The 26,984-nt window shown below is 38.4% G+C and overlaps 5 protein-coding genes across 5 annotated transcripts; 2 read left to right on the top strand and 3 right to left on the bottom strand.

Moving 5' to 3' along the window:
• Window positions 1-358: 358 nt before the first annotated feature.
• On the top strand, window positions 359-2,352 carry LOC129456569 (uncharacterized). The gene is made up of 6 exons (XM_055224686.1): window positions 359-368; window positions 452-595; window positions 668-994; window positions 1,742-1,864; window positions 1,942-1,988; window positions 2,073-2,352. The coding sequence occupies exons 1-6, from the start codon at window positions 359-361 to the stop codon at window positions 2,184-2,186; spliced, it is 765 nt and encodes a 254-aa protein (XP_055080661.1). The 3' UTR covers window positions 2,187-2,352.
• A 2,343-nt stretch (window positions 2,353-4,695) lies between these two features.
• LOC129456568 (uncharacterized) lies at window positions 4,696-6,895 on the top strand. Its single transcript, XM_055224685.1, has 4 exons — window positions 4,696-4,726; window positions 5,363-5,716; window positions 5,797-6,138; window positions 6,798-6,895. The coding sequence occupies exons 1-4, from the start codon at window positions 4,696-4,698 to the stop codon at window positions 6,893-6,895; spliced, it is 825 nt and encodes a 274-aa protein (XP_055080660.1).
• Window positions 6,896-7,658: 763 nt separating this feature from the next.
• Window positions 7,659-8,220, bottom strand: LOC117377860 (ribonuclease-like 3). Its single transcript, XM_033974365.2, has one exon. It carries the CDS (start codon window positions 8,216-8,218, stop codon window positions 7,796-7,798), a length of 423 nt encoding a protein of 140 aa, XP_033830256.1. The 5' UTR covers window positions 8,219-8,220; the 3' UTR covers window positions 7,659-7,795.
• A 10,880-nt stretch (window positions 8,221-19,100) lies between these two features.
• On the bottom strand, window positions 19,101-19,646 carry LOC117377901 (ribonuclease-like 3). Its single transcript, XM_033974420.2, has one exon. It carries the CDS (start codon window positions 19,639-19,641, stop codon window positions 19,207-19,209), a length of 435 nt encoding a protein of 144 aa, XP_033830311.1. The 5' UTR covers window positions 19,642-19,646; the 3' UTR covers window positions 19,101-19,206.
• Window positions 19,647-26,078: 6,432 nt separating this feature from the next.
• Window positions 26,079-26,741, bottom strand: LOC117377936 (ribonuclease-like 3). The gene is made up of 2 exons (XM_033974462.2): window positions 26,661-26,741; window positions 26,079-26,570 (listed from the first exon to the last, which is right to left on the bottom strand). Exon 2 carries the CDS (start codon window positions 26,563-26,565, stop codon window positions 26,134-26,136), a length of 432 nt encoding a protein of 143 aa, XP_033830353.1. The 5' UTR covers window positions 26,566-26,570; window positions 26,661-26,741; the 3' UTR covers window positions 26,079-26,133.
• Window positions 26,742-26,984: the final 243 nt, after the last annotated feature.

Below are 26,984 nucleotides of genomic sequence, written 5' to 3'. Positions count from 1 at the left end.
TACATCCAATATAGAGATGAGTTCAGGTCTAAGATACTGTTCCTTAAGTAGGGGGAGTTATATTTGTGCTTCAGCCAATCACTACTATTTCCGCCTTTCTTAAGCTCTATAAAACAAACGTGTAAGTCTGTCTGGAACATCAGAAGAAACCATGATCGATCCACTCACTGCCTTTGTCTTCCTGAGCACCTTGTGTAAGTAACACTACAGAAACTATGAAATATCGTGATATATTTTAGGACATGGGTTGTTGTTTTTGTTTGTGTTTTTACAGGTCAAAGTGCAGGAGACCAAATACCTGTGACGATGGTTCATCCTGGAGACACTGTCACATTTACATGTTATTTTAATTATGAACATGTTTACTGGTACAAACAAACTCCAGGACACATGATGCAGTTTATTGGATATTTATATAATGATCTTAAAATATTTGGTCCTTCATGTGAAGATCGTTTTAAATTCAACACAGTGGACATTCAGCAATTTTTTACAATACAAAATATCAGGAAAGAGGACGAAGCAATTTACTATTGTGTACTGACTGATGGATATGGACGGACCTTTGTGAACGGCACCTTCTTGGTTGTTAATGGTAAAGTATTAGAATACTGAGTGAATTGTAAAGAGTACCTGCTGACACTGGGTGCTCTTGTCTTTGGCACAGATGGAGCAGACTCACAGAGCTGTGTTCATGTGACACAGAGTCCATCCTCAGCTTCAGTGGTCCCAGGAGGCTCAGTGTCTCTTCAGTGCTCACTTCAGCCCAAAAACAACAAGAACCAAATCCAGTGTCCACAACAGCAGCAGGTGCACTGGTTCAGAGCTGGATCTGTGGAGCCTCACACTGGACTCATGTCCCACTTTACAAACTACAGCTGTGTCTACAGTCTGTCTAAAACTATAGGACACTCCTCTGAGGCTGGGACATACTACTGCGCTGTGCACACATGTGGACATATCCTGTTTGGGACAGGAACCACACTGGACATAGGTACGTCATATCTGTTCTGAAAGTCACATTTTAAGTCTGCAGATAATTGTAGACTCTGAAGAGAATATTTAATTTACTATAATACCAACGCAGTGTGCGTATATATATATATATATATATATATATATATATATATATATATATATATATATATATATATATATATATATATATATATATATATATATATATATATATATATATATATATATATATATATATATATATATATATATATATATATATATATATATATTGTGAATTCACAAACTCTAGGGTATACATCTTTTTACAGTCCAGTGTAACAGAGTTTAAAAGTAAATTAATTTAACCAAGCTCTAACCAGCTCTCGGCCTCCCTGTCAGGAGTCTCTAGAACCTGGTAGAGAGACTGGAGTTGTGTGTTAATGAAATATAGTCTGGAATATAGTTTAAGTCAAAGTATGAGTGAACATTTGATACTTGCTGGGCATCTAAATAATGTCACGTGTATGTATATCTATAAAACCCATTTAACAGCCTCATAAATAAGCGTTGATCTTGCTCAGCAACATTAAGTCAATACTTGTGAATTAAATATTTCACTGGAACACATCTTGTCACACTCCAGTTTAGGTGTTTAGCTCAAATACACAGGTGAATCAGTTTGCTTTACTTTCTGCCAGTCAAGCCAGCTTCTTAATACAAATATGAATGTGGCTTCTACAAGGTGTAAAATGAGACATAAATGTATTCTATATATTTTCAGATGAGCTTCCAGAGCTGCAGTTGGAGCCAGTGACTGTGGCTCTGTCAGTCCTGTTGTGTGTCTGTGTGCTCTTGATCATCGTCCTCTGTGTGAAGAGAGGGAGGCTCTGTGCACACTGCAGAGGTATCATGCTCTAAATGTGAACTATTTCCTGTTATAGTTTAGTGCATCTCAATAATGAGATATTTCTGATTTTACAGATTCTCCTGATACTGTCACTGCACACTGTGAGATGCCAGAAAACATGGTACGTATATGGATTGTAGGTGTTTTTGATTTCTTATGTGAGAAATTAACTATTTTTAACCAAATAATATTTGTATATTTGCAGGTTTCAAGTGCATATTCCATCTATGCTGCTCTGAAACTGAGTGGAGGAAAACAAGAGTCTGTGTACTCCACTGTCCAGTATAGATATACAAATAAACTGAACCACCTTGAATAATGAAGTGTATGTTTTCCTGACCAGATCAAAAATGGATAATATCTGTTTTTATGTTGTTCACCTCTGCTGCAGAACCTCCAACTGTGACACTGGATGTGGATGCAGTTAATCTAAGTTTTTACAATAAAGGACTTGTTAGTGTAGTCGAAGTGCCTTGGATTTTTGTTTTTGTTGCCACTGTATGTATTTGAACATATTTTCTCACACTTTCTGTTCATAGTGTGATGTACATTGTCTGAAATATTTGGGCTTTTATATTTTAAACATGTATTAATATTGTTTTTTAGCCCTAAAAAAATCATGTAAAAAGTGTAACAAAACCATATAAACATTTTTCTTCACTTTTAGTTTCTTTTTTTTCCTTCATGAAAAATAAAATATTTACATTCTTCACAAAATTGTATCCTCTTCTCCTGATTTTTTTTGGCCAAATTGACAGCCCTAATTCATAAATAAACACAACTTTTTCTGTATGTATGGAAGGTAAATAGGTACAATCCTCCAGCTAGCTAGGTGTAGACCCATTCTGTTTCAGACGCTTCAATCGGCAGATGCAGTGCAGCTTCACAGTCTGACTTTTTTACCTTCACCTGTTGCAGGAAATAATATTTTGAAATTATCATAATATCAACATCATGTGCCCACAGGCTGCCACAGCACAGCGGTACGTCCCTGCGTCAGAGGGGCTCATGGTTTTGGAGAAAGTGTAGAGACATTTGTGAGGACCAGGATCTTCTGTGCTCCTGTCACACTGAGCAGAGCTGTTCCTCTGAGTGTAGACTAAACCAGGACCAGACTGGTCCAGTCCAGACCTGAACCACCAAACCATGTGCTCCTCAAAACACTGAGCATTCTCCATCTGGACCCAACACTGAAGATCCACAGAGTCTCCTGAGTCCACTGGACCAGACAGATCTGGACTCTCCACTCTCACGGCTGAGGCTGGGTCTGAGGAGCAAAGCAACAACTAGAATCATATTGTACTAAACAATACAATGGATTATGCATACCTCCCTCCCTAGGGAGGTGTTCTGGTCATGTCCCACCGGGAGGAGGCCCCGGGGAAGACCCAGGACATGCTGGAGGGACTATGTCTCTCGGCTGGCCTGGGAACGCCTTGGGACCCCACCGGAGGAGCTGGAGGACGTGTCTGGGGTGAGGGAAGTCTGGGAGTCCCTGCTTAGACTGCTGCCCCCGCGACCCGGCTCCGGATAAGCGGAAGAAAATGGATGGATGAATTATGCATTGTTGTTACCCTTAATTATTAGAAATATTCTAAATACTAATTCCATTTTAAGTTGTTCTACTTTCACACAGTAGTAAAATCCAGTATCAGTGAGAGAGGACTGATGTATGATCAGATCAAATGTTCCATGTCCCTGTTTTGTTTTGGTGTGAGGAGTCTTTTTAACACCTTCATATTCAAATGAGAAAGTTCCTCTTCCAGTTCAACTTCCAGAGCTTTCTCTGATTGGTCTGTACTTAGCTTTATGTGACCACAGTGTAAATAACGTCTCCAAAAGACACTGTAAACAGCAGACGACTTTTGTTTTACTGAGGGAGGACAACAGAAGGAAATACTTGTATTTGTTTTTGCTGTCCTTTTCACCTTTACAGTCAAGTCTACACACAGAAGAATATGCAATTAAATGTATGTGGAAGTCAAGTTAGTATTACATTTTAGATTAAACAAAAAACCAAAAAAAAATGCATTAATAATAATTTCAAGGTTGTTACAGCCCTAAATAACAGTTGTTTGTATTTCTCAGAGTCTTATAATCAAGTAGTTTGTAGTCAGACCTTGGTGGTTTTGTGTTGAAGAGAAAAATCTTGAATTTTGATAAATGTTTTTCATACCAGATTTTTTATTTCTTTAATGCATTTCCTTCTACAGGAGATCATTTTATTTATTCGAGCTACTCAAATTGTTGTCAGAGACTCATGAGCAGTCTGCTATTTTACTTTACAGCATCAATTCATTACATTTTTTTTGTCTCTTCAAATGAGACAAAATCAGCATTGTAGTTTGACCTTTTTTTGAGCCACTCTATTTGAAAAGCATGTTTAAAGTATCAGGAATAAATAATACCATTTAATATATGTACATATTATAGGCTATTGCATGACACCTTTGACAAGTATGTTATGGGACGTTCACCTCTTGTGTTTAGTCTTTCAAAATGAAGGCTGAATAAACAGTTGGAGTTTGTGTGCCTTCCTATAATATGGCATTAATTATAATTGTAATTATATCAGTTTACATAATCACAGGACTTTATCACTTGGTCTGGAACTCTACAGCCCTAGAGCCAGCATTAACCAGTAGTTTTTCAGTCGTGCTCACCCATTTTTTTGAAAACCAAATATCAATACGATACCATGAACGCTTGCATTGATCACAGGCTCCTGAAAATGTGCTGTTTAAATCCATTTAGTATTTTTTTCTTGAGTTTTCAGGCAATCCACAAACATATCAGACTGTGTTTGCTGATGTGTGCATTGTGTCACCATGGTAACAGTTGAAACATTCCTCCAGAGGTGTAAGTGCCGTCCAAACCATAAACATTCAATGAGAAATTCTCCATCAATGAGAAATTCTCCATCTCAGCCCGGTGCTACATTTCACTTGAGTCAATGCTACTTAGAGTTATGTCAACTCAAATGTTCCATTCCATATAAATGAATGGTGAAGCCAGTCCCCGTGTTAAAGTATGTAAAATGTTTCTTTCATGATATTTATGCTATTTATCTGCCCTCCCTGTCTGAGGAGTCCAGGACGAAGTTTAAGACCTGCCTCTCTGAAGCTGCTGTGTGGTTTGACCTGACTTCTGTAGACAGATGCAAAACCTTGTGAATATTCTGCGTTGTGTTAGAACAAAAAATACCTTGATAATAAGCTGTGAGGAGGAGCCTGGAAAGAGTTCAATGACCTGACGAGTGGGTATGTCTCACTTAATATCCGCCTTTGTAACGATGTAGAGGTGGTACTTCTACTCTACCACATACAGGTACTCTACAGCTCTACATAGTGTCACTGACGTATATCTCACAGCTATGATTGGACATCTATCTTTTTTATTTGTCATTTTACTCTGTAAGTTTTAAGACCAGTATGGTTCATTCACGTGTTTAACAATGGTTATGACTGTTGACTCTTGATTTCTCCTCTTTTTCAGCTCTCAGTCAGACCAAAGGAGATGGCCAAATTACTCGGACCACGCTCAACCCTGGAGATAATTTTACTATGTCCTGTTCAGTACAGAGGACTGAAGCCGGACTGCTTTATTTCTACAAAATGACTTTGGAATCACTGGTCCAAACCGTTGCAGAGGGATCCTATGAGAAAATAACACTTAAAAGAAATTTCCACAATTCAAGATTTGGAATATATAAAACTGAATTAAACATGGAAATTGTGTATACCTTCACAATTTTTAATGTGACCAGGGAAGATGCAGCCTCTTATGTTTGTCAAGCTGGACCATCATACAAAATGAGTTTTGTCAATACGACTCTTTTGATCATTCTTGGTAAGATTTTTTAATTCAGATCTTCAGTTACGTGTTCTTTCTGTTCTTGTTTTAATAGTTCTATTTTAATGAATCTACAGAACAACGGCATCACACTTTCTATGTGAAACAAATCCCACAAGCATCAGTCACTCTGGGACGTCCAGTGCAGCTCCAGTGTTCTCTTGTGTCCAAGAACAGCTCCACACTGCAGTGTCCTTCTAAACGTAACGTGCACTGGTTCAGATCTGGAGCAGGAGAATCTCCAGGCAGCATCATCTACACTTATGAAGAGCAGACAGAGGAGCAGAACCAAAGGAGATGTGTCTACAGTCTGTCCACAACTATACAGGACGTCAATGATACTGGGACGTACTACTGCGCCGTGGCCACATGTGGACATATCCTGTTTGGACCAGGGACAAGAGTGGAGATAAGCCCAGGTAAATAAAAATTAGTTATTATAATTTCACTGAACATTTAATTTCCAATCACATATGTGTTTTTAAGTCCAAATTGAATATTGACCAGACACAAATCCAGATTCACATTTCACACTTTTGTTGCTGAGATCTTAAAGAAAAATAAAATAAAAAAACAACAATTTTTGATCCAGTGGACAGAGGACAAAGACTTGTATGATAATTTAGAACTGACTCATTAAACATCCTCTGGTTTTAAAGATGCACTTTATTTCCAGTAGAGGATCTGAGTTTGCTTTGCCTGGCATGTTTCACCAAATGACATTAAACTCATCTCCATGGAGACAAGCAGGTGACGCAACCCGACCAAATTACAGGTTAGATCTGTGGAAAGACAAGCCTACCCACCTTAAGCATACATGTTTTTCAAGATATACATTTTTAGCAATGAAAACTCCAGTAATTGAATAACACCTCCATAGAGACCAGAAAAGTTGTATAATTTTCAGCTGGAATCTCATTGTGGTACAGAAAATTAACTAAATATTTCCCATCAGTACAAAGAAAAAGTACCACGATAAATATTGACCCTAAAAGTGATTATTCCATCTGTCACGTATGGAAGGATAAGTCGATATAGTATTTATTGTGACAGGCCTGCTTGTGTCGTCTTGTTTCAGGTCATGTCTCTGGTATCGTCGTTGTCCTGGCTGCTCTTCTGGCTCTCTGTCTCTTTGTGATCGCTGCCCTCATCTACTCCAGACAGGACAGAGACTAAGAGTTTCTTTTTACTTCTAATGAATGATCTTCTACCAACATTTGTCTTTGACCCACAGTTTGCTGCCATCTTGTGGTAAAGAGTATATTGCATTTATTTACTTTATTTATACTGGGAGAGCCTAATAAGAGCACCAGACTCTTTTTCATGTGCGTCCTGTTCAAATACACAAAGATGCAAACAAAACTCCATTTAAAACATTAAAAACAGGCGCAGGTGTGAGAATAAATGTTTGTCAGCAGATTATTAAATTACATTTGTGGCACCAAAGTATCCAATTTTACTTGTCATTGAAATATATTCTATTTTTGGGAAGCAAAATAATCAAAAGCCCTTTTTCCACATCTCAGTTCTGGTACAGCCAGTCTTCAGCCAGTCTTTAGACTTTTATAATATGTGATCTTGTATTAAAAGTTCCCAAATCAAACTTCAACAAACAAGTGAGATATTCCAGCAGTCTGTCGAGTCCCTAATAAATACATTTTATGCAGAAGAAAAATGGAAAAAATGTTGATTAAGACTATGATGAGGTGCATAATAGTCAGTTAAATTGAATTAGTTTGAGTTGTAGGAGTTTTATATAGCACCGCACTTTGACTTTTCTTCTACTGACGTGAGTAAGTCAACAAGTGACAAAAACTATCTTTAGAAGTCGTATTAAGCAAAATGTTCTAAAGTTGATCCCTCATCAAAACTATGAGAGCAAAAGGAGGAGAGAGTCAAGGCATCAAAAATAAATATAAGAATCTTTGACATATGCTGCTCAAAAGTTTATTGAAAAGAATTACATCTATGGTTACTGCCTGTTTTTAATCACATTTTTATGTATACTACAAAAAAATAAAAATAAATCAACCAAACTAAACTCAATGACATCTAACTTTCGATATTTTTGCCTGATCAATAGAAGCCATCAAAGTGCACAGGGAAGCCGTCCTCACATCCAATGATGATGTACTTGGTGGCAGAGCGCCCCTGATATTCACATCTGGGATAGCGATGGTTTCCCTTCTCTTTGCAGTTTATAATAGGGAAAGGCTGGTTGCTCACCCTCAGGTTACGGCTGTTTTGGTACGGACGTCCAGCTGCGTTACACACCTTTTTGATTTCATTGGTCCCAGCATTGATGAATGTATTGGTCTCCTTACACTGGTTGCTATCGGTTACGGTTATTCTTCTTCTGCCCATCACTGCATCACAGGCCGTCTGGCTCATACCCTGGTTAACGTGTTGATTGATGAATTTCCTGTACCGATCATTGATGGACTGTCCCAGCAGAGCAGATGGGAAGAGCACCAGAACAAACAGCACGTAGGTCCTCATGGCTCCTTGATGAAAGTTAAAAGAAAGTAAAAGTGTGGATATTGGTCTACATATTTACATCTCTTGATAAAACGTTGAGTAAGAAAAAGTGTGTTACCTGTTTCAGTCCCCAGCTAGTATGAAATTGTGTAGTCTGGTCCAGTCATTTATATTCCAAATTTTTGTTGATCAACAGTTTGTGAGAGGGAGATATGGGAGCTTGAAGATTACAAAATGTCTTGCAAAATCTTGAGTTCCTTCTTGCAGTTCTGCTTTTAGTGTCTTTTTTATACCGTTGATGTTTTGGGGTTTTTTTTTTGTTTTTTGTTTTTTTAATGATTGTCAATAATATCTTATTCCCTGTGTATTTGAATAAAAGACCGAAAAGGAATAACAGAAGAGATAATGGATGGGGAGCATGGAGACTAGAGTTGGTGGGGACAAGGACCATCACACAGCAGGATGCAGTGTAAATTGAAATAAATTGTACTCCTTTTCAACAGTATTGGTTTTATTAGTTGTACTACACAAGCTGTCACTTCAGTTGTAGTCAATATGACGTCAATATATTGTTCAAACCCCACATTATTATTTTACCCTGGGACAATAACACACAGATTACTAGTCTGTGCCATCAGCCTCTCCTATGACCAACAGTCACTCGAAAACACACCACATGCATATAGGCAAGACTTATCACCGCAGAGTATGGAGTGAATGAATAAGACACAAAACTGAATCGTGAGCATCTGGAAAAGCGCTATAAGCGTAATTTATTATTATTATTGCATCATGGTATGACAATAAGAATGTCCAAACGTGAGTGAATTCTCTCACTCATTCAGGCCAACATTATGCATTACATAGTCTAATTATATTACAATGATTTCTTTTACTTGTATATTTGTTGTGATTTTTTTAAGTATTTGTAAAAAAAAGAAAAGAAAGTTTGTCCTTTTTTAAGTTTATTTTTTTATTTTTTATTCACACTTACTGGATGCTACTTTCACTGGGGAACTAAATTGCTTGCATTGGCATCACTTTTGAATTTTGTGAAATGCCAAACATAGGAAGCAGGCTATAGATTACTTTGTATGTGCATTAATGGTCTGTAAAACAACTGTATAAAATAAATGAATAAAATAAAATTGACAAAGATTGATGAGGCAGGTATTTGTCAGCAATGGTTGGTTTTGGCACCTTTAAACCAGAATGAGACGCATGCAGGTTCATATGTAATAAAATGTATAATATTTCATCACACATATTTCATTAGTCCTAGCATTGACGAATGTATTGGTCTCCTTACACTGGTTGCTGTCGGTTACAGTTATTCTTCTTTTGCCCAACACTGCGTCACATCCCGTCTGGCTCTTACCCTGGTTAATGTGTTGATTGATGAATATTTTGTACCAATAATTGTCAGGATTCCAGTTATTTTCCTGTGTGCTTCTGTGCCATCTCCCCCTTCTCCTCTGTGTCTGTATTTCTGGAGCTGGGGGCAGAGTGTGGCACCACCCTCACCAATGGTTACCACCCACTACTCACCTGCAGCTCATCTTCAATCAAGCTTCAACCTCTGGACCACAAAGACTCTGCTCATTTTTTCACCAACTGCCAGATCATCAGTTTATTCGACCCAGCCCCAACACCCAGCCTTTGCATTTTCTTTGAAATAAACCCTGTTCATTTTTTGAGTCCTGTGTCATTACGACAGATAAATGTTGGACTGTCCCAACAGAGCAGATTGGGAGAGCACCAGTACAAACAGCATGTAGGTTCTCGTGGCTCCTTGATGAAAGTTAAAAGAAAGAGTAAGTGTGGATATAGGTCTACATATTTTCATCTCTCTCATCTCTTCATAAAAAGTTAAGTAAGAAATAATGTGTTACGTGAGTCAATGCTAGTCTGGTCCAGTCATTTATTCTAATTTTTGTTGATGTGGCAAGGTGAGCAGGGTTACTAGCGAAATAAAGTGCTAAATTAAATAAATAAAACCAACAATGCAACAGAACAAAGCTCAGAAAATAAATATAACTAAACAGGAAAAGGTCACACACGTTTGTTAATTGACTTGACAAAGTTCATTTACAAAAATATGTGCATAAATAAGTTTTCTTTGGCTGGGTTTAGTTTAAAAGTATGAGGTAAACTGCCACATGATACATTTAGCATATTATTAACATTGTTTTACATATTAACATTTCTTTGTCCTACAGTTTGCTATTTTGTCTAAGAGTATATTACATTTATTTAATTTATCTTTGTTTATACTGGGAGAGCCTAATAAGAGCACCAGACTTTTTCATGGGCGTCTTGTTCAAATACAGAAAGATACAAATAAAATAAAAAAAGTTCATAACTTTAAAACATAAAACAGGAGCAGGTGTGAGTATGAATGTTTATTAAATTGCATTTATGGTACTAAAGTATCCGGAGAGCAAACCCATGAGAACAAAAGGAGAGAATCAGAGGATCAAATACAAAAAATCAGACATATGCTACTCAAATGAATTTTATTGAAAGAAATGCCAGCTAGGGTTACTGCATGCTTATACATATATGGTTCTCATCATTATTTGGTTTATAGTTTAAAAGAACAAGACAGGACACATTTTTGTCTAATCAATCAAGGTCACGTTTGAAGTGCACAGGGAAGCCATCCTCACATTCAATGACAATGCGCTTTATAGCAGAGCGCCCGTCATATTTACAGTTGGGAAAGACATGGTTTTCCTTCAGCTTGCAGGTTACAAAAGGGAAAGGCTGGTTGCTCACCCTTGTGTTTTTTTCGGTGAAGTTTTCCAGCTGCATTACACACATTTTTGATTTCTTCAATCCCAGCTTTGATGAATGTATTGGTCTCCTTACACTGGTTCTTGTCGGTTATGCTTATATTTCTATCGTGCATTTCTGTGTCACATCTCGACCAGTTCATACCCGGGTTAATGTGTTGATTGATGAATTTCTCGTAGCGATCATTGATGGACTGTCCCAGCAGAGCAGATGGGAAGAGCACCAGCACAAACAGCACATAGGTCCTCATGGCTCCTTGATGAAAGTTAAAAGAAAGAAGTGTGGATATAGGTCTACAAATTTGCATCTCTTGATTAAAAAGTTGAGTAAGAAAAAGTGTTACCTGTTTCAGTGCCCAGCTGGTACAAAGTTGAATAGTCATTTATACTCCTAATTTTTGCTCAAGCTTCCTTATCTCACTCTCACAGACTGTTGAAGATTACACAATGTCTTGCAACATCTTGAGTCCTTTCTTGCTGTTCTGCTTTTAGTGTTTTTTTTTTTTTTATACATCATTGGTGTCTGTGTTTTTTGTTGGTTTTTTGGTGTAATGATTGTCACTCGTATCTTGTTGCCTGGACCACCCCTTTCATGTGATACAGATGCTCCAGTCTGTGTAACAATAAATAAATTGTATTCCTTTTCAACAGTATTGTTTTTATTAGTTGTACCGTACAAGCTGTCACTTCAGTTGTAGTCAATATGACTCTCGTTCAAACCCCACATTATTATTTTACCCTGGAACAATAACACACAGATTACTAGTCTGTGCCATCAGCCTCTCCTATGACCAACAGTCACTCGAAAACACACCACATGCATATAGGCAAGACTTATCACCGCAGAGTATGAAGTTAATGAATAAGGCACAAAACTGAAATGTGAGCATCTGGAAAAGCGCTATAAGAGTAATTTATTATTATTATTGCTGCATCATGGTATGACAATAAGAATGTCCAAATGTGAGTGAATGCTCACTCATTCAGGCCAACATCATACATTACATAGTCTAATTATATTGCAAATACTTTATACTTTTATGTATATTTATTGTGATCTTTTTAAACAAAAACCAAAAAAAAGAAAGTTTGTCCTTTTTTAAGTTTTTTTATTTTTATTCAGACTTACTGGATGCTACTTTCACTGGGGAACTGAAATGCTGCATTGGCATCACTTTTGAATTTTGTGAAATGCCAAACATAGGAAGCAGGCTATAGATTACTTTGTATGTGCATTAATGGTCTGTAAAACAACTGTATAAAATAAATGAATAAAATAAAATTGACAAAGATTGATGAGGCAGGTATTTGTCAGCAATGGTTGGTTTTGGCACCTTTAAACCAGAATGAGACGCATGTAGGTTCACATGTAATAAAATGTATAATATTTGTTAGACTTTAATCTGAGCTTTGTTTTAACAGAATCTTACCATAAAGAACTGACTTGGTGGACTTTGCAGAACTACAGAAGCTGCAGTTAAACAAGTGTTGTTTAAATCTGTCAACTGGACAAAAAGTTGTACAAACAGGTGTGTTAGTTTCAGTGTGTTACATTCAGTGTAGTTGGCTCCTCCTTTCAGATAGATATAAAGCAGTGTCCACCAACAATCTGACCAGAACTGAAGCAGCGGCTTGGATGAGCAGAGAAACTCACTCACTCTTCACTCAAATAACTTTTTGTCGAGTTGACAGAATCGATTTTTTCTTTTACTACAGTCACAGTGAAGTGTGAACTCTCAGAAGAAGGAGGTGACAAATTGATTCAAACCTGGGACTAAATCCTGAACTAAACCTAGAACTAGACCAGGATTAACAGGACCACACCACATCTACATTAAGATTCAATTGGGCTCAAACCAGAACCAAACCAGAACAGATGTAAACACACCCTAATTCTAAATAATACAAATTTACAGCCACGTTTCTGAGTGACAGATTTATTTCAAGATAATGTGATTGATAATGTGATGTGTGTGCATAATGTGATTAACCATTACACAAAATAAAATGTATTTCAACTCTTTCTTACTTACTTCCCTTCCCCACATGAGATGGGTTGTAACAGACACACCTGATCTACACTTATGAAGAGCAGACTGAGGAGCAGAACCAGAGGAGATGTGTCTACAGTCTGTCCACAACTATACAGGACGTCAATGATACTGGGACGTACTACTGCGCCGTGACCACATGTGGACATGTCCTGTTTAGACCAGGGACAAGAGTGGAGATAAGCCCAGGTAAGTCAAAATTAGTCATTTTAATTTCCAATCACATATGGAAATGTTGACCAAACTCAAATTTTCCGGTAGAGGATCTGCATTTGCTTTGCCCTGCATGTTTCATCAAATGGCATTAATTTGTGGAAATACAAGCTTGCCCATATTAAGCATGCATGTTTTTCAAGATACACATTTTTAGCAATGGAAACTCCTGTATTTGAATAACACCTCCATAGTGTAAGAATGTTTGTTTCTGGTGTAAGTGTCAAAGAGGACCAAGAGTCTGAAACATAAAGTCAGAAGAGTTTAATGAGTTCCACTGAAACTGAAAGCACCTTTTCTGTCAGCTCCTGACTTTACACAGCATTAGTTCAAAACTCCTCCAAAACTACTCCGCTTCCTAAACAGATTTTTGAGTACTACAGGTGAATATGATTGTTGCATTTGTTTATGCACATACACGTTGACTTAGTGCAAACTGTTAAATGATCACATTTTTCTATAGCGCTTTTCTACCTTCAAGGCACTCAAAGTGCTTTGAGTGCATGTTAACCATGATCTGAAGTGTACCAAAGACGTGAACGCAAATTTCTCAGATATTTCTTTGCCATATCAATTTTAACTTTCTTGACAGTGTTGTGAGCACATTTTTAGACTGGTTTTAGGAATTTCATAGCAGTACATTCAATTAAAATTCATTTAGTTTACAGTAATCTAGTGTTTACTGCAGAAAGTTGAGATCAAAATGTGAACTAAAGCTACAATTGTAGCCTGGTTTAACTTAACTTAAACTTGAATAACCTACTATTTCTTCTATTTTAGAACGATTTTTGTTATATTTAGAATTTGACAATTATGTAAATGAACAGTAACACATCTTGAAGTGTAGTTGATTGCAGGCCCTTTACTGTCTTATGTACAAGATACAGCTTAGATTCACTTTTTATAACTTTAATCATGAACAACATGTGCATACTACTACAAGTTTGACCTTAAAACAACACAAAACACATCAACATCATCTTTACTTTAAACACGGTATTAAAATGCATTTGTTTCCATTGCAGATTCACCTCTGTCTGTCGCTCAAAGAGCCCAACATGGCCTCCTTCAACCTGAGGTTAGAGATCATGTCTCTCCTGAGTGCCCCGCGAGAGTATGAATTCATCCCGGAAATGGCCCACACTGAGTCCACCAGAGCTGGACCACTGGTTGGACATCGAGGACTCCCTCAAAGCTGAGGTGGACCGTGATTTCCGGTCCCCATGTCCTGCAGAACCAAACCCTGTACCCGACTACGTTCAGGTACCACTGGCCGAACCCGAGGTGGTAGAAGACCGTCTGCTTGACGTCTTCCGCGCTACTAAATACACTCTTATCCATGGGTAGACCTTAACGAGGATGAAGACGCCTGGTTGGAACGTATTATCACTACGTCTGACGATGAGGAGGAGGAGCGATGTACGATAGAGGAAATGGTATGGGCCATACGTACAGAGGACAGTCCACTAACTGCTCCACCTACTGCTGTGTGGACCCCGCTCCTGTGTCCATGAGCCCCAACCCTGTGTCCATGGACCCCGCTCCTGTGTCCATGAGCCCCAACCCTGTGTCCATGGACCCCGCTCCTGTGTCTGTGGACCCTGGATTTGATGTCCTTGACTTTATGTTTGAGGCCATCTCTTCTGTGTCCATGAGCCCCATTCCTGTGTCCATGGACATTCCTGTGTCCATTGACCCTTCTCCTGTGTCCATGGACATTCCTGTGTCCATTGACCCTTCTCCTGTGTCCATGGACCCCACTCCTCTGTCCCTCGACCCTACTCTTGTGTTTGAGACCCCTGGATTTGAGGTCCTGGACTTTGTTTGAGGGGCCTGGCTCTTTGGTTGAGGCCCATGATACTGCGTTGGAGCCCACAGATTCCATACTTCGCACCCCTCCTCTCCACCGGCTAGACTCTGCGTTTTCTAGACCCTTGACAGCCAAACTTACTGAATCAAAGCGTCTAGCCCCTGCTTCTGCATCCATGGGCCCCACACCTCTTGCTGAGGCCCCCACAGCCTTTTCTGTGTTCAAAAAGCATCAGTGGGAGAGGGTCAAGACTGAGCTCCGAACCAAAAACACGATGGTCCTGAACGCTGTGCTGCAAAAAAGAGTAAGTCTGAAACAAGTCTTTCCTATGTTCTTCCTATAAAATGCCTTTGCTAATGCTAACATGCTAATACAAAATAATTCAAAGTGCTGAAGAGCCTTATGTAAAACTTAATGTGATGAGTGAAAGATTATTACAATCAGGCTTAACCTAAAGACAAATGCTAAAGGCGCTGTACCTGATTTTCACTGTCCAAAAACAAGAAAAACAGAACTAATTCATTTGAAACCGTTTGCAGCAAAGTTTCCAAAGTTATTCCTCACTTACCTTATACTTTCTGAACATCCTAATTATTCACCACCATGAATTTATACCCGCTTTTCAGAGTTTCGCCATCACAGTTCCGGTAACAACAACTAGCATGTGTACTGTGTACTTCCTGATTAACAGACAATATAATGCTTTATAATTAGATGCAGATAGATAAGTAGACAGCAGACTTATTTTGACCTCAAGATCTGCTCAAACAATTTATCCGTATGAATTTTGCTCTAATACATGAAAATAATCAGGTACAGGGCCTTTAAAGTGGAACTAAACACTTATGCCAGGAGTGTGTGATTACAAACACCTCTCTGCAGGAGCGAGGTTTGAAGTGTGGACTCCTGTTTGACCAATCACACTGTTCCTTTTACCCTCAGCTTCTGTTTGTGGTTATGGGCGGAGTTTATGTGTTTAGTCCCACTTTCAAAGTTCATTGACTGCAAAACTTGGAGGGACCAGAAATGCATGAAATGATATTAACAAATGTATGTGCTTGTGTTCTCCACAGTGGGAGCGTCTATCTGAGGATGTAAAAGGCCGGTACGTCGCTCAGGCTGTAAAAATAGGAATGATCTTTCAGCAGAGGAGGTCTGCCTCTCACAGTTCTAACCGGCCTCAGACTTCCAACAACAAGAAGCAGAGGACGTAAACACAGAGAGACCATCTTTACCTTTGAGCATTAAAAAAAATAAAAGTTTGTTTGAGTCTATTTTTGTATAATTATGACGTATTAGAGTTGTCAACACTGTTCCCTCTAAGCTGTGCGCGTGCGCCGCTGTGCGCGTGCGCAATTGCGCACTGCTGACACGGTCTCCGCGCACAGAAAATCTGTGCTGTGCACAAAAAAAATCAAAAAGGAGTTGCCACATGCACACACATACAGACACACATACATTCACACAATGGGTGAGAAAGAGAGAGAGGTGGCGGGGACCTCAGCCTCTGTCAGCATGAGATTGACACGCACACACACATATATATATATATATATATGTGTGTGTGTGTGTGTAAAATATAAAATGTGTTTTCCACATTTCACTATAATATTAGTGTGGTTGGAGGATGGGATAAGGTCTTGAAATTTGCAACAAGATGCATACCTGGTGAAACATGGTCTTGTGAGGTTTTCTCATGTGTTTTGTGTGTGTTTGGACAAAAAAGGTTTAACTTTGCTCAGTGATACTTCTTGAGAAGCTGTAGTTCCAAAAAGAAGTGCTACAATGACTGCAAAAATACAAAATTAAATACAAAATTCTGAGGCCAAAATTGTAAACTGAATCTCACAATTTCCATCTAGGTCACCCCCTGTATTGCTTTGCCTAGGATGTTTCACAGTATGTTTTACTGTAGCTTCCCTTCACTGGCCGTCTGGGTGTTTTAGAATTCATTTTAAGATTTTACTGATAACTTTTAAAGCACCAATTTTCATTTACACAGTTTATTGGCAACCAGAGAGTATACTACATGAAAGTACAATAAAAAAAAAAACGTCCATATTATGTTTCCTGAATCACCACAGGGGCTAACTACATTTAAACTTGTTTAAAACAGCCAAGCAGACATGGTAGATCGAGGGGATGCGCTCGCAGCCATATAAGACGATAAATGAACATGTTAAGTCAGCGCCACCATCAAAGAACTTAGCACCTGCATAACTCCAACCAAAAATGTGCAGCGCCGCCCCTGCCTGCGAGCCCTCCTGCAGCCTCACATCCTCACATCCTCAGGCAGGTCTCTGGAGCTGTTCCAAAGTCAGATTTGAAACGATCTACCTGAGGAGATAAGGCTTGTGCCATCATTATCATGTTTTAAATTACTCTGTAAAACTCACACTTACTGCCAGGCCTTTTTATAAATTGTCCGGTTTTATGTGTGCACCTTTTCTTTGCATTTCTATGTTTTGCATTTTATTTTTCTTTATTTTTATGTATTGTGTTTTTTTTTTACTTTGTTGTGAAGCCCTTTGTAACTCTGCTTTTTTGGGATGAGGTGAAGCCATTGACAACTTGGCTGACATTCAAACCAACCCTAACCCTAAACAACATCCATGGATATGACAATGAGTCTTATCACACGCACACAGAGGAAGAAAATAGGCCTGATTAGCAATCCTTAAACAAGGCAATGAAGTATATATGTGTGTGTGCGTGTATGTGTGCATGTGTGTATGTAGGTGTGAGTGTGTATATGTGTGTAGATGTGTATATATGTGTGTGTGTATGTGTGCGTGTGTGTATGTAGGTGTGAGTGTGTATATGTGTGTAGATGTGTATATATGTGTGTGTGTATGTGTGCGTGTGTGTATGTAAGTGTGAGTGTGTATATGTGTGTAGATGTGTATATATGTGTGTGTGTATGTGTGCGTGTGTGTATGTAAGTGTGAGTGTGTATATGTGTGTACATGTGTATATATGTGTGTGTGTATGTGTGCGTGTATGTAGGTGTGAGTGTGTATATGTGTGTAGATGTGTATATATGTGTGTGTATATATGTGTGTGTGTATGTGTGCGTGTGGGGGTGTATGTGAGTGTGTATATGTGTGAGTGTGTGTATGTGTGTGTGCTGACAGAGACATTCACACCCATTGTGTGAATGTATGTGTGTGTGTGTCAATCCCCCCCACCTCTCTCTCTCTCTCTCACCCATTGTGTGTATGTGTGTGTATGTATGTGGATGTGTATATATGTGTGTGTATATATATGTGTGTGTGTGTGTGTGTGTATATGTGTGGGGGTGTGTGTGTATGTGCGTATGTGTGTGTGGACAGCAGATCTTCTACTTGTCTTTGTCCTACAGTTTTGCTGCCATCTTGTGGTATATTACATTTATTTCATTTATACCTGGAGAGCCTAATAAGAGCACCAGTCTTTTTCATGTGTGCCCTGTTCAAATACAGAAGGATACAAAACAAATAAATACATAACTCCATTGAAAACATAAAAAAAAAACCACAAAAAAAAAACAGGCGCAGTATAAATGTAAGTATTATGTAAATGTTTGTCACCAGATTATGGCATCAAAGTATACAATTTTACTTGTCCCTAAAATAATCAAAAGCCCTTTTTTCTCATCTTAGTTCTGGTACAGCCAGTCCTTAGATTCATACAATCATTTGATCATATATCACAAGTTTCCGTAGTTCCAAAGTTCATCAAACAATTGAGATATTCCTTCAAGTCCCTTCATAAATACACTGTATACAGAGTTGTTCTCTTGGACCTCAGCATAGTCATAGCTATGGCCAACCTACTTTTTCATAGTGTGCAGTGATGGGCTTTAAATTCATCATCTGCTATGAAACGATGTTGAGAAAAGATGTCATGGGAAAAGATGTGGATTAAGACTATGCTGAGGTGCACAATATTGAAGTATTTTGAGTAGAAGGAGTTTTCTATAGCACTTTGACCTTTCTTCTACTGATGTGAGTAAGTCAATAAATAAAATAAAAATCATTGACATATGCTGCTCAAATGAATTTTATTTTGGACAAAAAGAAAGAAAAGAACCAGAGAAAAATAAAAAAACATCATGACAACTGAATTCAGTGAGATTTAAATTTCAACATTTTAGTCTGATCAACTGAGGTCTCTGACATCACGTTCAAAGTGCACAGGGAAGCCGTCCTTGCATCCAATGACGATGTACCTGGTGGCAGAGCGCCCCCGATATTCACATTTGGGATACCGATGGTTTCCCTTCTGCTTGCAGATTACAATAGGGAAAGGCTGGTTGCTCACCCTCAGGTTATGGCTGTTTTTATAAGGTTTTCCCGCTGCATTGCACACCTTTTTGATTTCTTTGGCCCCAGCACTGATGAATGTATTGGTCCCCTTACACTGAGTGCTGTTGGTTACAGTTATTTTTCTGCTGCGCATCACTGCATCGCAGCGTGTCCGGCTCATACCCTGGTTAACATGTTGATTGATGAATTTCTTGTAGCGATCATTGATGGACTGTCCCAGCAGAGCAGATGGGAAGAGCACCAGCACAAACAGCACGTAGGTCCTCATGGCTCCTTGATGAAAGTTAAAAGAAAGTAAAAGTGTGGATAAAGGTCTACAAATTTGCATCTCTTGATAAAAAGAAGTGTTAAAAAAAGTGTTAACTGTATCAGTCCCCAGCTAGTATGAAGCTGTATAGTCTGGTCCAGTCATTTAAGCTCCTAATTTTTGGTGATCAAGCTCCCACATCGCTCAAACAGAAGGTTACAAACATCATCATGCCATGCAAAACAGCAAAAAAAGAGTTCCTCTTTGCTGTTCTGTTTTTTTTTTATAGAATATTATGTGATGGGACACAAGTGGGATAGTAGTTTACTTGTTTGCTTTTAGTGTATTTTTGTCTTTAGGTAGCTAACATTAGCCAAATGTTTTCAGTTTGTCACTCTCACCTTTTTCCTCGAGTTTTCAAACCATCTAAAACTCATCATGTATGTCTTTGCTAATGTGTGCAGTGTGTCACCATGGTAACTGCTGAATATTGTCATAGACACACATGCACGTGCCACACTAGTGTGAGGTCACTGCAAAATATCAATATAAAAAGGCATTTGAAAGATATTGTTGGTATCAGATAAAAAAAAAAAGCTTACCAGCTTCAGTGATTGCGTTGAAGTCAAATGTTGAGGTTTTGAAATGCTCCTACTTCTTACATAGCACCTCCCCTCCCCCTGTTTACCTTCAAAGTTTAGACCACACACGATTTATTACCACAGGTATCTGACATCAACATTTCCTCCTTTGACAGATCAGCAGCCTGTTTAATATGTTGTAGTATTTGTACTTTCAGTGTTTTCAATTCCACATTATTTTTATGGTGGGACTGGAGGAGACAAACTTACTCACTGTTAGGTTTGTAGCTCTTAAAACATCTGAAAATTGAAGAAAACATTGTTATTCAGTGGTTCATTTTAGATTTAATTTTATAATTCATGAAAATACCTCATGCGAAAAATCCTCCAAATTGCCATTACCTTTGCAAACTACAACAAACTTTCAATTCATTCTATTACATTGTATATATGTTTTTATTTACATTTTGATATGCTTCACTATCCAATACTAGGAGTTGTAGATTTCTTGTAGTGTATAAGGAAAGTACTCTTCTCACAGACAACTATGAATAGCTCCAAGTACCTCACCTTTGCAGACACATTTAAAACCACATAGATACTGGTTGACTCATTGCAGAGTTAAGACTTGCCTCCCACAAGTCTGTTCCCCAGGTCAGTCTCTTACAACCCTTGCATTTAAAAATCCAAAAACATGTTTCTGAAATAAACAAACGGTTCCTGAAGTCCTCAGAGTGTGAGATGGTGCATTTGGCACTAACATGTCGGAGATGTACTTTGGTGCCAGGCCATGGAGAGACTTGTGCACAATCAGAGCTGCTTTAAAGTCTATTCTTTGAGCCACAGGAAGCCAGTGCAGAGAGCCGACCACAGGACTTATGTACTTGTACTGCAGCTGTCTTAACGCTCGTTTGAAGAGGACAGTGAGCAGGCCATTACAGTAGTCTAACCTACTGGAGTCAAATGCATGGATAAGTGTCACAGTGTCTGGTTTTGACAGTTTACCTTTGATTTTTGCAATGTTTTTTAGATGGTAAAAAGCTGCAGATGTTATTGATTTGATGTGGCAGTTAAAGTTCAAGTCTGAGTCCATTATTACCCCGAGATTTCTAAGGTTTTAGAGAGAGAGACTGGAGGTGACTGTTGACACTTTCTCTTTGTTTGTGTGGCCAAAGACTATGACTTCAGTCTTGTCTGAGTTTAGCTGGAGAAAGTTGTTTTGCATCTACACACTGATCTGTTGGATCTGTTGTTAAATCTCACCGTTCAGCTGGTTTAGCTAGTCCATTGTATCTTAAGCTAGATGTTAAAGCCCTACAATAAAAAGAGAAAGACTTGTTTCAGTTTTAACTATTTGTCAAATTAGGAGAAACTCTGACCTGCTATGACACAAAAATCTAAAGTGATAATGATCTAAACTTGATAAATAACTACCAGCTGATATATTTACTGATAAGTTTTTATTTTTTGGTATTTGGTGTAGTATATGTAGCTCATAATTAGACTTTTTCCACGTATTTGAGCAAACGTTGTCTTTCCACAGTACAGATATTGTATAAGCAGCTCTTAAAGTTAAAATAAATCAACTGTGCGTTTATTGCCCGAGAATAAGGAAGTTCACTATCAGCATGCTAGTTTTGTTGGCATTAATAATTCTCTTTGTCTCTTTTCACACACTTTTGAAACACCTTTTGTGTACATTTTGCTGCCTTCCATTTTAGAAGATGTGAACGTGACTTATTGTTATTGAAAATGACCTGTTAATGATTGCAGGTAGAATATCAAAGCGCTAGCCCTGATCCAAGGAGATAGGACCATGTGTCACCTCTGTTTTTCAATCATAAAACTAGAGCTAGACCACTGCTCTTGAGTATCTGCGAGGCATTTCTTATGATCCATCCCCAGTGGGTCCCAGCATGGCACTTCACGATGAAAGCCAGTGCTAAAGCTGGTCGTAAAAACATAGACAGGTCGCACATATACTCAGACTTCTATTACAAGGCAAGACAGGAAGTTATTTTAGTAGGCTACTATTGGAGTATACAACTTTGTTTTCAAGTCTTCAATGTGCTGATATTATTTACTCAAATGAGAGGCAGCAGCCAATACTCCTACATTATGAAGGAAAAAAAGTAGTGTCCTCATCAGAAAGTAGTGTATAAGGATTCTGAGCTAAACAACAGCAGCCTCAACTCACTACAGCCAGTCTCCAAAACCGCAGTAACTGTTGAATAGAACCTTGACATAAACTGAAGTGTCACATATAAAAGCAGTTACATAAAAAACACATAAACAGTTACAAGAACAACAAAAAGAAAGAGTTCAATAACCTGATGAGTGGATATGTCTGTCTGCCTTTGTAACAATGTGGGGTGGTACTTCTACTCTACCACATACAGGTACTCTACAGCTCTACATGGTGTCAGTGACGTATATCTCACAGCTATGATTGGACATCTGTCTTGTTTATTTGACATTTTACTGTGTAAGTTTTAAGAACAGTATGTTTCATTCAAGTGTTTAACAAAGGCTTTGGCTGTTGACTGTTGATTTCTCCTCTTTTTCAGCTCTCAGTCAGACTAAAGGAGATGGCCAGATTACTTGGACCACACTCAACCCAAGAAAAAATTACACTATGTCCTGTTCAGTAGACAGGACTGAATGAGGACTACTTTATTTCTACAAAATGACTTTGGATCCTTCTACAAAAGTTTGGACCAGTGATTCCAATGAGAAAATGACACTTAAATGAAGGTTCACCAATCCAAGATTTGGAACTAAGTTAAAACATGTATACAATTTTTAATGTGACCAGAAAAGCTGGATCATCGAACAAAATGAGTTTTGTTAAGACTATTCTTTCGATCATTCGTGGTAACATTTTGAAATTCAAATCTTCAGTTACATGTTCTTTCTGTTCTTGTTTTAATCATTTAAAAACTAAACATTTTTTGATCCAGTGAACAGAGGACTTAGTCTTGCATTATAATTTAGAACGGATCTATTTAAAATCTTCTGGCTTTGAAGATGCACTTTATTTCTAGTAGAGGATTTGCACCTGATTTGCCTGGAGTGTTTCAACAATTGGCATTAAACATCTCCATAGAGACAAGCAGGTGACACAACCAGACCAAGCTACAGGGTTAGAGGGGATCCTCCTACAGACAGCAGAGAGGGCATCTCTACTACTGCACTGAACTGGTTCAAGTTTTTATCTAGAAAACAGGGAGTACTTTGTTGAAATTGGAAAATGTGTCTCAGATTAAATGTCCCTGACCTGTGGGGTGCCTCAGGGGTCAATCCTGGGACCCCTGTTGTTCAATCTCTACATGCTGCTGTTAGGCCAGTTAATTCACAGCAACAATGTGTCCTACCACAACTATGCAGATGACACTCGGATCTATGTCTCACTAGCAGCAGGTGAATATGAACCAGTGGATTCACTCTGCCACTGCATCCAACAGAGCTTTTTACAATTAAAAAAAAACTTTGAAAAAAACAAAGGTATACTGTCAAAACCAGACTTAGAGAGAATTATCCATGCATTTGTCTCCAGTAGGTTAGACTATTGTAATGTCCTGCTCACTGTCCTCTCCAAACAAGCATTAAGACAACTGCAGTAGATACAGAACGCTGCTACTCGGGTCCTGACTAGAACCAGGAAGTACGAGCACATAAGTCCTGTGCTCAGGCCTCTTAGAATAGACTTTAAAGCAGCTCTGCTTGTGTACAATTCGCTTCATGGCCCAGCACCAAAGTACATCTCCGACATGTTAGTCACATGCGTGCATAGCAGAGCATATGAACCATCTCACACTCAGAACTTCAGGGACCGGCCTCCTGCTGGTGCCCAGAGTCAGGACTAAACATGGGGAATCAGCGTTTCAGTTTTATGCAGCTAAAACTTGGAACAGTTTTCCTGAAGATGTGAGACAGGCCTTTACTTTGACAATGTTTAACATTGTGTTGAGCCAGGCTCAAAAAGGTTCTGTTTAGCTGTGCATATGACTGAAAGGCTTTTATTCTGTACTCTTCTTGTTCAAGTTCATTTTATGAATATTATTTGTGATTATTTATGTTTTGATTTGTTGTATTGTGATTTGAATGTCTTTATTATTCTGTAAAGAACATTTCAATTACTTTGTGTACGAACTGTGCTATACAAATAAACTTGCCTTGCCTTTTACAACCCTGTCCAACTTAAGGATGCATGTTTTTCAAGATATACATTTTTAGCAATGAAAACTCCTGTAACTGAGTAACATCTCCATAGAGACCAGGAAAGTTTCATAGGGCACCTTTAACAACTTTTCATTAACCTAGGAGTTTTTAGAAATGACAATATTTAATTTATTTTGTCTAGGCCTGTCACGATAACAAATTTTGAAGTTTGATATGCTGCTGAAGTAAATAAAGATGATAAATGACAATATTGAAACCAAACCATGAAGCAGAATCATCCCCAAAAAGTATTCTAAATGTACAATATAAAATAAAATAAAATATGAACTGCAATAAATCAATAACAAAATGCAGCACTTAAGTAGTTAGTTGGTTTCTAGAAGTTAGCAATTCACCCGTCTACAGCTCAAGGTACAGAAAATTAACCAAATATAAGAAAAAAGTACCATGATAAATATTGAACCCAAAAATGATTGTTCCATTTGTCATGTATTTATTGTGACAGGCATGCTTGTGTTGTCTTGTTTCAGGTCACGTCTCTGGTATCGTCATTGTCCTGGCTGCTCTTCTGGCTCTCTGTCTCTTTGTGTTGAATAATAAGATAATAGAGACAATAGAGACAAAATCTCTATTATATTGACTTTGGCCTGTGAATTTGTTTTTAATTTTGGCCCACTGTGCATTTGAGTTTGACACCCCTGATCTACACTTATGAAGCGAGATACATTTTTAGTAATGAAAACTCCTGTAATTGAATAACATCTCCATAGTGTAAGAATGTTTGTTTCTGGTGTAAGCGTCAAAGAAGACCAAGAGTCTGAAACATAAAGTCAGAAGAGTTTAATGAGTTCCACACAGGTAAAGTGAACAATGAAGCAACAGACTCAACAACAGAGGGGGGGGGGGGGGTTGGTGGACAGCAGATCTTCTACTTGTCTTTGTCCTACACTTTTGCTGCCATCTTGTGGTAGAGAGTATATTGCATTTATTGCATTTATCATTTATTCTGGGAGAGCCTAATAAGAGCATCAGACTGTTTTTCATGGGTGCCTTGTTCAAATACAGAAAGACACCGTGAAACAAAACAAATAAATACATAACTCCATTGAAAACATAAAAAACAGGTGCAGTATAAATGTGAGTATAAATGTTTGTCACCAGATTATTGCACAATTGCATTTGTGGCACCAAAGTATCCAGTTTTACTTGTCTTTAAAATAATCAAAAGTCCTTTTCCCCCAACGTAGTTCTAGTGCAGCCAGTCCTTAGATTTATACAATCATGTGATCTTGTATCAAAAGTTCCCATAACAACTCTGAGATATTCCTGCAGTCTCTCAAGTCCCTAATAAATACACTGTATACAGTGTTGTTCTCTTGGACCTCAGCATAGTCATAGCTATGGCCAACCTACTTTGTCATAGAGTGTGCAGTGATGGGCTTTAAATTCATCATCTGTTATGAAACAATGCTGAGAAAAGATGTCATGGGAAAAGATGTTGATTAAGACGATGCTGAGGTGCATAACAGTCAGTTACAATGAAGTAGTTTGGGTTGTAGAGTTTTCTATAGCACCGCACTTTGACCTTTCTTCTACTGACGAGAGTAAGTCAATAAATAAAATAAAAATCATTGACAAATGCTGCTCAAATGAATTTTATTTTGGACAAAAAGAAAGAAAAGAACCAGAGGGGAAAAAACATCATGACAACTGAATTCAATGAGATTTAAATTTCAGCATTTTAGTCTGATCAACTGAGGTTGACATCACTTTCAAAGTGCACAGGGAAGCCGTCCTCACATCCAATGACGATGTACCTGGTGGCAGAGCGCCCCCGATATTCACATTTGGGATACCGATGGTTTCCCCTCTGCTTGCAGATTACAATAGGGAAAGGCTGGTTGCTCACCCTCAGGTTACGGCTGTTGTTGTACGGACGTCCGGCTTCACCACACACCGTTTTGATTTGATTGGTCCCAGCCTTGATGAATGTATTGGTCTCCTTACACTCGTTGCTGTTGGTTACAGTTATTTTTCTGTCGCGCATCACTGCATCGCAGCGTGTCCGGCTCATTTCTTGGTTAACATGTTGATTGATGAATGTCCTGTAGCGATCATTGACGGTCTGTCCCGGCAGAGCAGATGGGAAGAGCACCAGCACAAACAGCACGTAGGTCCTCATGGCTCCTTGATCAAAGTTAAAAGAAAGAGTAAAAGTGTGGATATAGGTCTACGTATTTGCATCTCAAAAAAGTTGAGTAAGAAAAAGTGTGTTACCTGTATCAGTGCCCAGCTAGTATGAAGTTGTATAGTCTGGTCCAGTCATTTATACTCCTAATTTTTGCTGATCAAGTTTCCACATCACGCCCTCAGACAGAAGAAAACTGTCATGCAAAGCCTTGAGTTCCTTTTTGCTGTTTTGGTTTCCTAGAATAATATGTGAAGTGTCTTTTTGATGGTATAGATGTGTGTGTTTGTGTGTGTGTTTTATTTGAAGAGGTCCTTCTTGAATTAGCCAACACTAATCACAACAAGGTAGCTAACATTAGCCAAATGTTTTCAGTTTGTCACTCTCACCTTTTTTCTTAAGTTTTCAAACCA

Source organism: Periophthalmus magnuspinnatus, chromosome 10 (genome assembly GCF_009829125.3).
Source record: "Periophthalmus magnuspinnatus isolate fPerMag1 chromosome 10, fPerMag1.2.pri, whole genome shotgun sequence".
NCBI classification, from domain to species: domain Eukaryota; kingdom Metazoa; phylum Chordata; class Actinopteri; order Gobiiformes; family Gobiidae; genus Periophthalmus; species Periophthalmus magnuspinnatus.
The sequence above is the reverse complement of the archived record's forward strand: the minus strand, read 5'-3'. Positions and strand labels throughout refer to the sequence as shown.